Source organism: Taudactylus pleione, unplaced genomic scaffold (assembly GCF_031769625.1).
Source record: "Taudactylus pleione unplaced genomic scaffold, aTauple2 ptg000007l, whole genome shotgun sequence".
In the NCBI taxonomy this organism is placed as follows: domain Eukaryota; kingdom Metazoa; phylum Chordata; class Amphibia; order Anura; family Myobatrachidae; genus Taudactylus; species Taudactylus pleione.
Genome location: NW_028284410.1, coordinates 5,199,282 through 5,212,888, shown reverse-complemented (window position 1 = coordinate 5,212,888; position 13,607 = coordinate 5,199,282). Strand labels below are relative to the sequence as shown.

Below are 13,607 nucleotides of genomic sequence, written 5' to 3'. Positions count from 1 at the left end.
CCGAAACTGCTCCCCAGCCCCGAAGACTGGCGTCCGTTGTCAACAGGACCCAATTTGGAACCCAGAACGGACGTCCCTTGTTGAGGTGGGTCGTCTGTAACCACCACGTAAGGGACAGGCGAACCTCCTGGGTGAGCACAATCGTCTGGGACTTCAGAGACTGAGTCAGCCCGTTCCACTTGGACAGGATCAGGTGCTGCAGAGGTCTGGAGTGAAACTGGGCGTATTCCACCATGTCGAACACCGACACCATGGAGCCCAGTAACCTCATCGCCGAGTGTAAGGACACCCGGCGGCTGTGCAGACAACTGCGCACCCTTGACTGTAAAGCAGAGATCTTGTCCTCCGTCACGAAGATCCTTTGCTGTCCCGAGTCCAATAAGGCTCCAAGATGCAGAATCCTCCGAGACGGGATTAGAGTGGACTTCTGCCAGTTGATTAGCCAGCCGTGCCGTTGCAGCAGTGCAATGGTCAGGTCCAAGTGGCGTAACAGGAGCTCTGGAGATCCTGCCACCAATAACAGGTCGTCCAAATACGGCAACATGCGGACTCCCTGCAGCCGCAGAGAAGCCGCCATGACCGCCATCACCTTGGTGAAAACACGTGGTGCTGTTGCCAGGCCAAAAGGTAACGCCCGAAACTGGAAGTGGTCGCTGCTGATTGCAAACCTGAGGAACTGTTGATGGCGCCAAAGAATAGGGACATGCAGGTAAGCGTCCTGTATGTCCAATGACACCAAGTAGTCCCCAGGTTCCAGCGCCAGAATGATGGACCGTAGGGTCTCCATCCGAAACTTCGGGACCCGCAAAGACTTGTTGAGTGCTTTGAGGTTGAGAATCGGACGATATGACCCATTGGGTTTCTGTACCAAAAATAGATTTGAATAGAAACCCTGGCCCCTCTGGGAGAATGGAACCGCCACTATAACTCCAGCCTGGAGCATAGTGTGCAATACCTTCCGCAGCTCCGTAGCCTTGTTCCGGTCTGATGGGAGACCCGTGGTGAAGAAGCGAGCCGGGGGTCTGTGCCGGAAGGAGAGGGCGTATCCGTGGGAAACCACCTCCAGAACCCAAGTGTCTGTCGTAGTGGTCGACCAACACTGGGCGAACTGTAGCAGGCGGCCTCCCACCCTGGGATCCCCCAAAGGGAGGCCCGGACCGTCAGGCCGCAGGCTTGCCATCTGGCTTGGGGGCCGGACATCTGGTACTCCATGCCTGCTTCCGGGGCTTGACCGATTTCTTAGGGCCAGCCTGTCGAGGAAACGACTGTGGTTTGGGCCTGCCCTGGGCCCTAGATGACCGAAAGGACGATGGTCCCGAACCAGAAGGAGCAGCGGCCGACGGGAGACAGGCAGATTTGGCTGCCGCCAGCGTGGCCACAATCTTATCCAGATCCGGACCGAAGAGAACTTCTCCGGTAAACGGCAACGCTTCCAGACCTTTCTTGGAATCTGCGTCCGCCTTCCAGGATCGCAGCCACAAGGTGCGACGAGCAGCTACCGCTGCTGAAGAAATTCTAGACACCAGAGTACTAATGTCTAGAGCCGCCTCGTTGATGTAGGTGGCCGAATCACGGAGATTGCCAATCAACTCCGCCTGATCGGCCGGACAGTCGGATTCAAAAGAAGCCTCTAATGAATCCGCCCAGCGCTCCATCGCTCTGGCAACCCAGCAAATGGCCATAGCCGGCCGTGCTGCCCCCCCAGCAAGGGAATAAGCGGACTTCAGGCAGATTTCTACCTTGCGGTCCGTAGCATCCTTAAGGGAGGACATGGATGGCATCGGCAATGTGGCACTACGGACAAGACGGGTCACGTGAGAATCCACCTGTGGAGGGGATTCCCACTTCGCAAAATAATTATCCGCGAACGGATAAGCCACCGCCAGGCGTCTCTGCGGCTGGTATCTTTTGCCAGGTTGTTTCCACGCCTCCTCTAAATGGTCCACCAACTGACCCGAAAGAGGAAAGACTGTGGCATCGCCCTTCACATCTTTGAAAAAGGCATACTTAGATTTAGCCGCTGGGGGAACTTCGTCCTCAATCACCAAGGCTGTGCGGACCGCCCGAATAAGTCCAGGAATATATACTTTGGACTTAGCATCAGCGTCCTTAGTATGGAGAGGTTCCTGATCGTAAGGATCTAGAATCTCCCCATCATCAGACGTCCCTTCGTCATCCTCATAAGGAGCGGACAGAGACGCCACCGGCCTTTTATGAGACCGCATCACAGACTCCCCTTGCAACACATCCGACAAGTGCTGTACAGAACTCGTCAGGGAGTTAACCCACGCTGGCTCCTGAGAACCCGGGAGCGGGGAAATAGGGAGACTGTGGGGTACCACCAATTGTCGTGGGAACCCCTGCATGGGTGACGACACCACAGACTGCTGGGACAAACCCATCGGAGTAAACGCGGGCTGCGGAGCTAACTGGCCCACTAAAGCTGTTAACGCCTGAGCGAAACAAGCCCAGGGCGGCTCCTGTACCGGTGCTGTAACCGTAATAGGCCGCGCCATGGACAAACACTGCCGGCAAAGGCCCTCCGCGCTACCCTCCCCCTCCGCTAACGGTACTTTGCACGTGGTACACTGTAGCCGGAGGGGAAAATCACTTTCAGACATGATGGCACCACGTATGTGACCTCTCTCACCAATTAAGTATTAAATAGGCGAGAGACCACCCTGCAGCACCGCACCGCAAGGGCTTTAGCAGAAAGAACAGGGACAGTAATAAAGCTGACAGTTTAGAGAAGAAAAGATTACAGGCAGCAGCGCTAGCACAGTCACATACAATGCAGAAAAATAAAAATTCCTGCACTAACAGCGCTGATCACTCAACTACACAGACACAGGGCCTGGTAGGACACAGCGCTGCATACACAGACCTGACCACAGCGGAGGAGAGGTATGCGGGGGGACCCAGACCACGATGCTTCCGTCCAGCGCTTCCAGCAGCGTTCACCATGCGTTCTGGAGAAGATGGCCGCCGAGGAGCAGAGAGGAGGCTGGCCTGGGGGAGGAGCGCTGCCACAGGACCAGTCGGCAGCATGCAGAGAGGGCTGTGTGCAGCGGGGGAGGCGCCGGCTGTGAGACAGGGAAGGCGCGCTCCCCTGGCATGCATTTAACCCCTGGGACGCCGCAGCGCTACCGCTCTGCTGCGGTCCGCTGTCCCAGGGGGTAGTGGAAGCGCAGGTTGGTCGCCTGGCTCCACGCTGCAGCCAGTCCCCAGGGAGCCCCCTGCCTGGGGACTTAGGACCATGTGATCAGCGGGGACCCACCGCGGGACCCCGCTGCTTACCTCTGTCCCCCTTGAATCCGGCCATGGTCCGGAGCATCTGGGGTCACCGCTAGCTGTGACCCCAGACGCCCACCAGCATCCCCGGATCAGTACCGGCGTTCTGGTACCGGCGGGGTGTAGGGACGTCAGGACTGACTGTCCATGCTGTACATCCAGATGTGCAGCCACAGCTGCATGAAGAATAAGCTTCAGGGGCTCTTCTAGCCCCCACTCCAACAGGTGCACCCGACTCCGGCCGGGCACCAAACTAAACTGAGGTGCCTTGGCCCGGGGGCGGGGTATAGGAGGGGGACCTAGTGCATCCTGGGAGGCTGAAAGCTTAACTCTTTGGTGCCCTGCGACTGACGTCACACCTATACCCCAAGGTATCCTGTGGATACCCTATGGACCCTGAAGTAGAAATAAACATTTTTGAAGCCCATGTTGTGAAAAATAAAAATATGGGCCCTCATTCAGAGCCGTACGCTCTGAGCAGAGCGCACGCTCTGAATGAGGGCCGGGCTCCATTTTCATGGAGCGTCCTCCTGGACGCTCGTATAGCTGTGGGTCACCACCCACAGGCTATACGAGCGTGCATTGTGATGGTCGCGATGGTCGAGACCATCGCGACCATCGAATTTGCGAGCCGGAGCCTGCGGTTGAGGTTTTCAACCGCAAGCTCCGGAGTGATTTTGGCTCTATCACAGCCAAAATCACTCCCACTGACATCACTAGTGATGTCAGTGGGCCGGCTTCTGACGGGAGGCGTTCCCGTGGGAATACCCCCGTCAGGGAGGCACGCCCCCGGCACGCCCACCAAAGGGGGCGTGCTGTCAATCAACATTGACAGCACGCCCCCTTTGATCGGACACAACGAGCGAAGGACTTTCCTTCGCTCGTCGCGTCTGGCGCATGCGCACGACGGAGCTCCCTCCGTCGTGCGCATGCTCAGTCCATAACATCGACCCACTTGCGAGCGGACAGCCGCTTGCGAGTGGGTCTGAATCAGGCCCATGATCAGTTAAGTGATTAATCTTAGTAAGAAGTTAAATCATTAAATTACATTAATCAAAAAGATACCCATCTGTAATAACATGCAAGCAGTCATTTTAAATAAATCTGAGAAATATGATAAATAGGAAGGCTTGGTGGGGCCGCATGGGAGTCTGGGGCTGCCTGTTGCCCAGCAAAGCCCTAAACCATTCTGGCACTTGTGACAATTGCATTTCCAGCATAGCTGACTGGATTCAAAAGTACAATAAAGAGTGGTCAGCGTTAGGTTGTCTTTTCAGCTACTTGGACAAGACTGATGGTGCTGCCTGAACTTCCCAGGATTAGGTGGAGGAAGCAGAGAATAATCATTAATAATTATAACAGATTATTTATCTAGAGTTCTACTGTTTCCATGCATAGATTATACACATACCACCTTTTTCACAATGCAAATTAACCCTCTTACATCAATAAGTTGTCGGAAAGTTTCTTCCACTTGATTTAGAATACTTGGAGAGTCCCGAACAAAGTCTTTGATAGCATCCATGTGGTTAAAGGTAACTAACAAGATGTCCTTGGGCCGAGGGCACAGAAGAACTTGGTATTTGAAGGCCATAGTCATGAGATCATAAAGCTGAACAAAAAGAAGACTTCATCACATCAATAAATATTAATATGTTATTGTAGAACAGCGCAACCGGTCAATTTTGGTTTTATAATATATATATAAGTAAATCAGTATTTTCATCAAAGAACCGCATTTTAGTGAGCAGTCAAGAAAAAAAAAAAGAAAAACAAACAAACATGCAAAAGGTTAAACAAATTTAAAAAGAATGGGAAAGTGCGGTATATTGTGAAGTAACAGTACTCAACTGCGATATACCTGAAGTATAGATTAGTGAAACCTTTAACAAGGTCTAAACTTTTTTTTTTTTAAGAAATTGGTCAGTAAAAATAAAACAAACATATACACTGCTCTATTTACCTTGTCCATACTTGCTTGGTTTAGTCTCATGATAGAAGCATGGGCGAGACGGTCAAAAACGGTCCTAAGAGCTTTCTTGGAGTATAGTTCCTGTGGCTTAAACAATTCTTCCATAAACTTCTTATTAAACATGGTGGTGATAATATCATTCATAACTGAAAGACAAAAGGTTTAATAAGGAATAATTACATGAGTAAGAAATAATGAATGCAGCCTTAAAAATAAGCCTGGACAAAGTGGGGTGCGGGCATCCTAGAGTAAGGGTAAGTCTACACACACTACACTTTCCTGTTTACGCATGAAATTAGGACATTAAGGGGGAGATGTATTAAACCTTATAATGAGGTGAAGTTACCCATAGCACATCAATCAGCTTCTCGCTATCAGTTATCAATTACATTTTATAAAATTAGTAAAAGTGGATTAGTCGCTATTAGCAATTTTTCCATCATTTCTAAGTGCGCATGTATATCAATTCGTTATAAGTATTTGGTGCCCTGGCGAACTGGATATATTTTTAACAGATACAATTACACATAATAGAATACTCCAGATTCTGGGATGGGTAGCCATACAAATATTACTGGTTAATTTCTTCCAAATCCTATGGTAACAACCATTTACTCCCTTATGTACTGTATTATGGATCATATTTGGTGTCCAAAGATGCAATGTGTTTTGTCTTAGACTCCATCAGGGTGAATGATTGGAATCTACATTGAATCCAAATTTGGTTCTACATCAGAAAAGCTGTTAAATATTTTTATTGCTGTACACCTTTCATATGTTTTATTCTCTTTTGGCTAATAAATCTGTTTACATATTACAGTATTGGCTTTCTTATATATTTATACAGTGAATCTCAAGCTGCATGAGAGGGACTGACTCAGAAAATATAGATACTAACTGAAGTTCCTGATTTACAGATAATATCTTAATTATTCTCCAGTACAAGTCCATTTTACGTGGCTTTTCACTTGCACAAAAGTGTAACTAAAATACTACATCTAGTAGGCACCTTGTCTCCCATATCCTTCTCAGCTTTTTTCTATAGCACTGGTATAACTGGCTACAGGAGATTAGCTGCCACCCACATACTGACTTTCAACATCCACTTTGTATATAAAATTATTAGTTTTTTGGACCCTTCATTCACTGGGTCACTAACTATAGTTCAGGGCGATTTTCCTCTCTCACCTTTCCATCTCTCCCCCCTATGTTTCCCCCCGTTCTTCCAGTCTCCCCCATTTTTCCCCCTATTCATTTATTCTCTCTTGTAGCCGGACTCCCTGGCCGGTCACTCAGTTTCGTCGCTCCCATGTGCAACTCAGCTCACCGACAGGGAGAGGCCGGATCTGGGGCCTAGTACCACACTGCATTCCCCACGTGCAACTCCAAGTTGGTAGGGACAGTCAGCAGGGGGCGTGCACATGTGCTAGACAGACACGATAGCCCATTATATAATATTTTACATGTCACAATGTTAATACCAATTTCTGACTTAATTATAGGCATATCACTGATAATGAAGCACCTATATTGGCATAGTTAGTTATTAATACTTTAAACATATTCATAGCAATAGTCAAAAATAGTATTGTGTATAGTAATATTGTACAGTATCTGATGAAAAAATAGAAACATTAATTTTAATAACCATAGTAGTTGTGTTTCCACTTTGCTCCAAGAGATTTGTAATTTACGATGTCTAACATATTAATAGTGTGCATTATTTTTACATGATGTTCTAGGCCACAAATTAATAAATACATTTATACCCAAGTGTTACGGTGTACGGATAACATGGATTAAGAACTCATGCCTGGTACACACTAGACAATATGTCGTCTGATCCGGCCGGACGACATGTCGGCAACATTGTTTAGTGCGTACTCTCAATGCAGATCAGACGGGCAAAATCAGCAAGGGCCATGCTGCCGAATGTAGCATTGCCCCCACTGCCAACATCGGCAAGGGTGTATGCACTTGCCGATGCTGGGACCCGTCGCACGATAAGGTCATCTGGGTACACATCTTTAAATGTGTACCCAGCTTCAGAGAAACATTCACTGATTCTTTATTTGTAAGAGTGTAAAATAAAGTGGTTTTAAACAAATGAATGTAATATACAAAAAGGTAACCGTATACATAGACATAAATTTTGCATTTAATTTAATGACAAATTAAGATTCATAATGTGAGTGGTATTGCCAAATGCAGGACATCACATATTTCATATGTAATAAGTTATATATATTAGAGGCCTATTTATTAACAAGGTTTATCATATACAACGTTTTAAAACCTGTTGCGTAAGATAAATGATGCTTTAGCCAATCAGCTCCCCACTGTCATTTTTCAAACATATGACAGTTGGGAGCGGATTGGCTGAAGCACCATTATCATACGCAAAGAGTTTTATCACTCGTGAATGATAAAACCCATTTATAATAGGCCCCTTAGTAGCTACAAACATTAAATTTCTTCCCATAAAGCTGCAAGTCTGGAATGACTTCATTACCTGGAACTATAAATTATTCTGGAGTACACTGTGGAAGCTGGCACAGAGCAGGAGACAGCCGCTTATACATTTGGGGAAGGGATGCAGTCTTTGGGGTCAATTCAGAAAGAAAATTGCAAGGGGAATGGGGGGGGGGGTGAGGAGTTGTCATTGTAATGGCAGAGCAACTCGCCCCAGACTCATTTTGCTTGCCGCCCTATTGGGCTGCAGACAAAAATCTACACATCCAGAGGTACCGTAAGTGCAGCGTACAGAGGGGGATTTGCAGGTAATTGAATTGACCCCATAATGTCAACATTGTTGAAATGTCAACAGTGAACATGTCAGCATCTGCAGAATGTCCACATGCAACATATCGACATTTTACAGGGACCAGCGGGTTAGGATTAGGCTACAGGAGGGGAGAATAGGGATACTAAAAACACTGGAGACTCCACAGGATGAGCCGGAAGTCATCATGACGTCACCACCGGACCACTCATACCAGGTAAGGCACCGGGACGTTTTTGTGACATTCTAATCATGACGGCATCTTATCAGTGTCGACGTGGTCAATGTAGACATTACAACCATGTCAACATTATGAAAGTTGACAAAATATACTGCACTCTTGGGGAACAGCATTAGTAAACAGCAGCGCTGGCATCTGGCAGTACAGAAAATATAAGACCACCATTCTCTGGAGTGAGTGCAGACTACTCCTGTTAATGGTAATGCAGTCCTATGACTGTCTTTATCACATAACGAAGTTAATGTTTAAATCCACCACACACAGCATTTCAGTCTGTTGCACGTTCTACTCTACTTATGGGCTGTGGTTCTAGTGGAGGGATGGCTCTCCATCCCAAAATAGGCCCCAAAATATTGGGCCAAACTGTGTCAAAGAACCCCCATTTTTTCCTACATATTCAATTGGAGGTTACAGCTTTCCATTGTTACTTTGAAACTTCCTATGGGAGATTACAGCGGTCAGAGACATCCAGCATGTGGGCACAGGGCCTGATTCAGACCCGGTCGCAAGCGCTGAGTGCACGCAACCAAGTCGATGGTGGCCCAGAGCACATGCGCACGACGGAGCGCATGTGCGAGACCCGGACAGCAACAGGCAATCAGTCGCTCCGGGTCTCGTACCAAAGGGGGCGTGCTGTCGATGTTGAGTGACAGCACGCCCCCTTTGGTGGGCGGGCCTGGGGAGTGGCTGCCCAAACGGAGGCGTTCCCATGTGAACGCCTCCGTTTGGGGGCGGCCCCACTGACATCACGAGAGATGTCAGTTGGAGAGATTTCGGCTCCGTTAGAGCCAAAATCTCTCTGGGGCTTGCGGCAACAAGACCCTATCCACAAGGCTTTCGTCGCAAGCCCGATGGTCTTGACCATCGCGACCATCTTCCTGGCCGCTCGCTACAGCTGTGGGTGGTCACTCACAGCTATGAGAGCGGCCAGGAGGCCGTTCTAGAAAAAAAATAAAAAAAATAGCCCAGTCATGATTCAGAGCGAGCGCTCTGTCAGAGCATCCGGCTCTGAATCAGGGCCACAGTTCAGAGCCTGAGACGCTGAAGGTTCCATACACAGCGGAATATTGCCTTGCTAGCGGACACCTGTCAGCTAACAGCGTGATTTAGACACATTCTATGGGCGAGTTACCCTAGAAGGAGAAAAATTTATTTTGATATTTATAGAATTTTGCTAGAAACTGTGCCTTCCTTGTACTGACGGTTTATGCAGGCTTAACTTTTCTTAATTTTCCATCAGCTCTATACTGTGTTTGTTATTTTAGATTATTGTTTTAATTTAAAAAAAGAAAAAAAAATAAAAAAAGAAAAAAAATGTATACCTCTATAGGTTTCCCGACTTGAACTAATTTCTGCCATATCATATTAAAGCACTGTACTGTATTTTTTTATAGCGCAGTTCTGATCTTGATTTTTTTAAATATTCAAAATTTACGCAAATGTTAAAGACAGCGTCAATGTACCCTCACTCATGATTAATTTAAGACACAATTAAGAGGATACTAAGCATTATTAGAGGAAGAAAAATACAAAGGTTGAATTGAGTTAAGGTGGTGGTCCAAAAGTGGTAAAGCCATACGCATTCCCAGCTGCACCACAAAAGTTCATGCAGAGTGAATTTACAATGACTGTTTGAAAAAAATGACAAAGGTATGTAAAGGATGTACTCCTCAAAATTAGAGCAACACAGAAACTTACTGGCCACTGAGTTATCAAATAACCTTCACTGTGCAATAATAGGTTGTCCACAGGTTTAAATTTCAATTAACACACTAGACAAACTGACAATCTTGTCTATGGTCGGGGCGATTTACCTTCGTCCTGGACCATGCAAGATTGCCGGTACACATTACCTGATGTAATGAACGACAGAACTATAACTTGTTCCGTCCTTATGTACACTGCACAGCCCCGCATACGATAGTGTGATTGGCCGTGCGGCACGCCCAATCACACGATACCACATGCAACCCGCGGGAGCGCGTAATCGTGGGAAAATATTAGACGATGTGCCAAATATATAGTTTTGAGGCGGATCAGAACAATTCGTCAAAAATATCGTCTAATGTATACCCAGCCTAAGAATTCTGCATCAACTGTTTTTAATGCAGATGTGATAAGGATTTTTGATCCCTGGGTAATAAAAGTTCTATCACATTTACACTCCATGTGCAGTCTCTGTCTTCAACTCATAGATGCCGACTCCCTCAGAGAGACCCTGTAGGGGTAGGTTCCAGGGGCGACGTGAGAATTGATTCACATAACAGCACGCACACATCTCCGCAGAAGTGTACAGGATACCTTTGAGCAATGTTCGTAAACATCACTTAACATGTTTTACCTTTGTACTTAAATTTTTGTGTTCTGTAAAATGCCTTGCCACAGAATGTATTCATTCTGCTTTTTCACAATTTTATGGGACCTCTGTCAATGAAAACATTGCAATTCAGCATTGTGCAAAGCATTTTGCTGGATTTTATTGCACTATGAAAAAAAATATATGGGCAGTAACAGTACATTACAGCCAAATGCACTAAATTAATTCTAGCTAAATTAACAATTAAGCATAGCACTTTAGAGCAACGGTAAGATGCAACAAGCCATTAGAAGAGACTTAAAGAGGAGCCATATTGTCTAAAGCACCCCATACCTCGTTTCCTTTCCTGATCTGTCCAGTCATCTTTGGAGACGAAGGTCAGAAAAAAGAAAATGGCGAATCAAATTATGTAGATTAAATATATAAGTGCCATAACTAAAGAATAAATGCATTTAAACAGACAATTTTCTTCACTGACAAGTCAGTGCTGTACTCCTATCAGGATAGTGTCAGTGGGGGTGTGGTACCTATAGGAAAAAATGCTTCATTATTGAAATAAAAAATATTTTTCTTCAATTTTCTGTATTCTTTACATTTCAGTAAAGAAAAAAAAAATTACATTTTATAGAACTAGAAGTGCAAGTTCAGTCTTCCAGTCCCAATGCGCATGTGGGAACCATGGAGCCGGCTCATGCATGTATAGATTTACAACTGACTGGCCTGACAAGTGGTAAGACTACTCTCACTGCCAACCAGTGCAAAAAGGTTACTTTTTACACACACACACACACACACACACACACACACACACACACACACACACACACACTTCGCATATTTCAGGGGTTGAATCATTAATAGGAACTGCATTTTGGTTCACACAGACTGCTGAGGTAAAGAGAGGAGGGTGAAGTGCTAAAAGAGATATCCTAAACTGCATTGGTAATGCTGGGCATACACTGTCCAATTATCGGCCCAATCAGCAGATAATCTTCTGATCGGGCCTATAAGAACAGTGTATTGCTGCGACTGATCAATAATCATCATGTCAGACATGCAGAATCATCCAGCATGTCCGATAGATCCGATAATTGGTCGGCCGCATCTGGCCGGCATAACGCCCAACATTTTCCCTGTTCCTACACAGGAGAGGAACGCAGATGTTGTGGCCATAAATGCCGTGAAATATCTCAGTGCATTGCCACAATAATTGATCGCTTTGAGCTTGTCAAATAAAATGTTTATTGGTCTGACAGACATTTTAGGTCACAGTGTATGCCCAGCTGTAGGCATTGTCTGTGGCTGCTGGAAAAATACCCGTGAGCAGCATATAAGTGGACAGATTAAGTATAACTAAAGATTGTCACGGAGAACTAAAATAAAATACAGACTGAGCAATCACACATAGGTCGAGGGATCTAGCTTGCACAATTTAGTAGCAGGGAAATTGCTTTAATCGCAGTGTAAATTCAACTCAGTCATAGGAGCCTGCTGACTTTCAGTACATCCCTGTTACTAAGCAACTCTCTTGCCACAGGAGCTGCCTTAGTCAATAATGCACAGTCATCAAGGAACCAAAAGTTCATTAAAATTAGTAACTAGTTAAAACCCACTGAACTTCATTATTGAATGGCTACAACCCACTGGAATGAGCAACAGGTCAGGCTGCAGGTAAGCTTCAGCTCCCGCAGCCTGACCAAAGGAGCAACCACAGGTCACAATGGTAATCCCAGCCTGCTACGTTGATCGCAGTGCTGGGATCGCAAATGCAGCAAGGTGTCGTCTGACACCTCCTTCTGCATTTGCATCAGAGAAGGACAGATATGCATAGCCGCTTGTGTATGGTTTACTGCTAAACTTTCACCCTATTACATTTGCCATTAGTGTTCCTTCTAGCACTGTGCACCTGTCACAACCCGTGCTCTTGCTCTTTCCTGCCTGGGGTGTCGCTCTCTGCTCTGGTGCTTTTAAAGGTGCCAACACACTATGCGATGTGGTCACGATGCGATCTCGTGTCCGATTTCCTTGAACTCTCCCCCGGCAATCCTGGACACGATTTGGTGTTAAAAAGTGTCCAATGTGACAAACAATCTATCGTGCATCCTTAACTTTTCCCAGTGCATAGTGCCCCAAATTGGCAGATCTTACCAGCAAGATCTGAAGATGCGATGTACGGCCAGCGGGTACGCGCATCATGAGTAGACACATATTTTACACGATTTGTTGTTCCAATGCGTCAAAATCGGTCAAATTGTGTAATATATCGCCTAGTGTGTAGGTACCTTAACACACTCCGGTTTGTAGCTCAGTAGTTTGTTGTATTAGCTGAGTGTGTTAGAAGCATCAGAGCAGAGAGTGACGCCCTAGGCAGGAAAGAGCAAGAGCAGGGGTTGTGACAGGTGCAGAGTGCTAGAATAAACACTGCAGATCAATTATGTGACATTGCCATACACTGTCAGATAACTGGTCTGTTTGATGGTGAGTATATTCGCTGCCAGATCTAAGCAGCAATTATCACATCTGTCGGGCATGCTGGAGGTTCTCATGCCCAAGATAGCGATAACTGCTGCCAAGTCATGGCCATACGCTGTGGACAGAGGTAATTGGGCAGAAACACTCAAACAGGGCCGTATCTAGGGGTGTGCGAGCAGTGCGGCCGACACAGAGCTCTGTGCATTTGGCTAGCAGGGTGCCTGTAACGGCAGTGCCGCTTGAAACTTCCTTATTAATAAACCTGTTTTTTGAGAAGGTTTAAAAATCTTTTCACAAGCCCACAAGACTAAGATTGTATGAAACCAGAGGTCTTGTGAGCATACACACTCTACCAATGTCTGACAAACCAGTTGGTCCTGAAGTTGGATGAGAATTGGACAAGTGTGTACCTAGCTTAAGCTTATTAATGGGTAAACGGCGCAATATGACAGATTTGGAAAATGTAATAATTCGGTGTTTAAAGTCCGTCAGATTGCATTATGTACCCATTATTTTATAGGCACACACCACA

General features: G+C 46.3%; 1 protein-coding gene across 1 annotated transcript in view; it reads right to left on the bottom strand.

Moving 5' to 3' along the window:
• OSCP1 (organic solute carrier partner 1) overlaps positions 1-13,607 on the bottom strand; it is a 36,536-nt gene that overhangs the window by 22,144 nt on the left and 785 nt on the right. Inside the window, exons 2-3 of the mRNA XM_088460418.1 lie at positions 5,255-5,409; positions 4,736-4,903 (exon numbers count right to left, since the gene is read on the bottom strand). Coding sequence (XP_088316544.1) covers positions 4,736-4,903; positions 5,255-5,409 — 323 coding nt within the window. The remainder of the gene's footprint in view (positions 1-4,735; positions 4,904-5,254; positions 5,410-13,607) is intronic.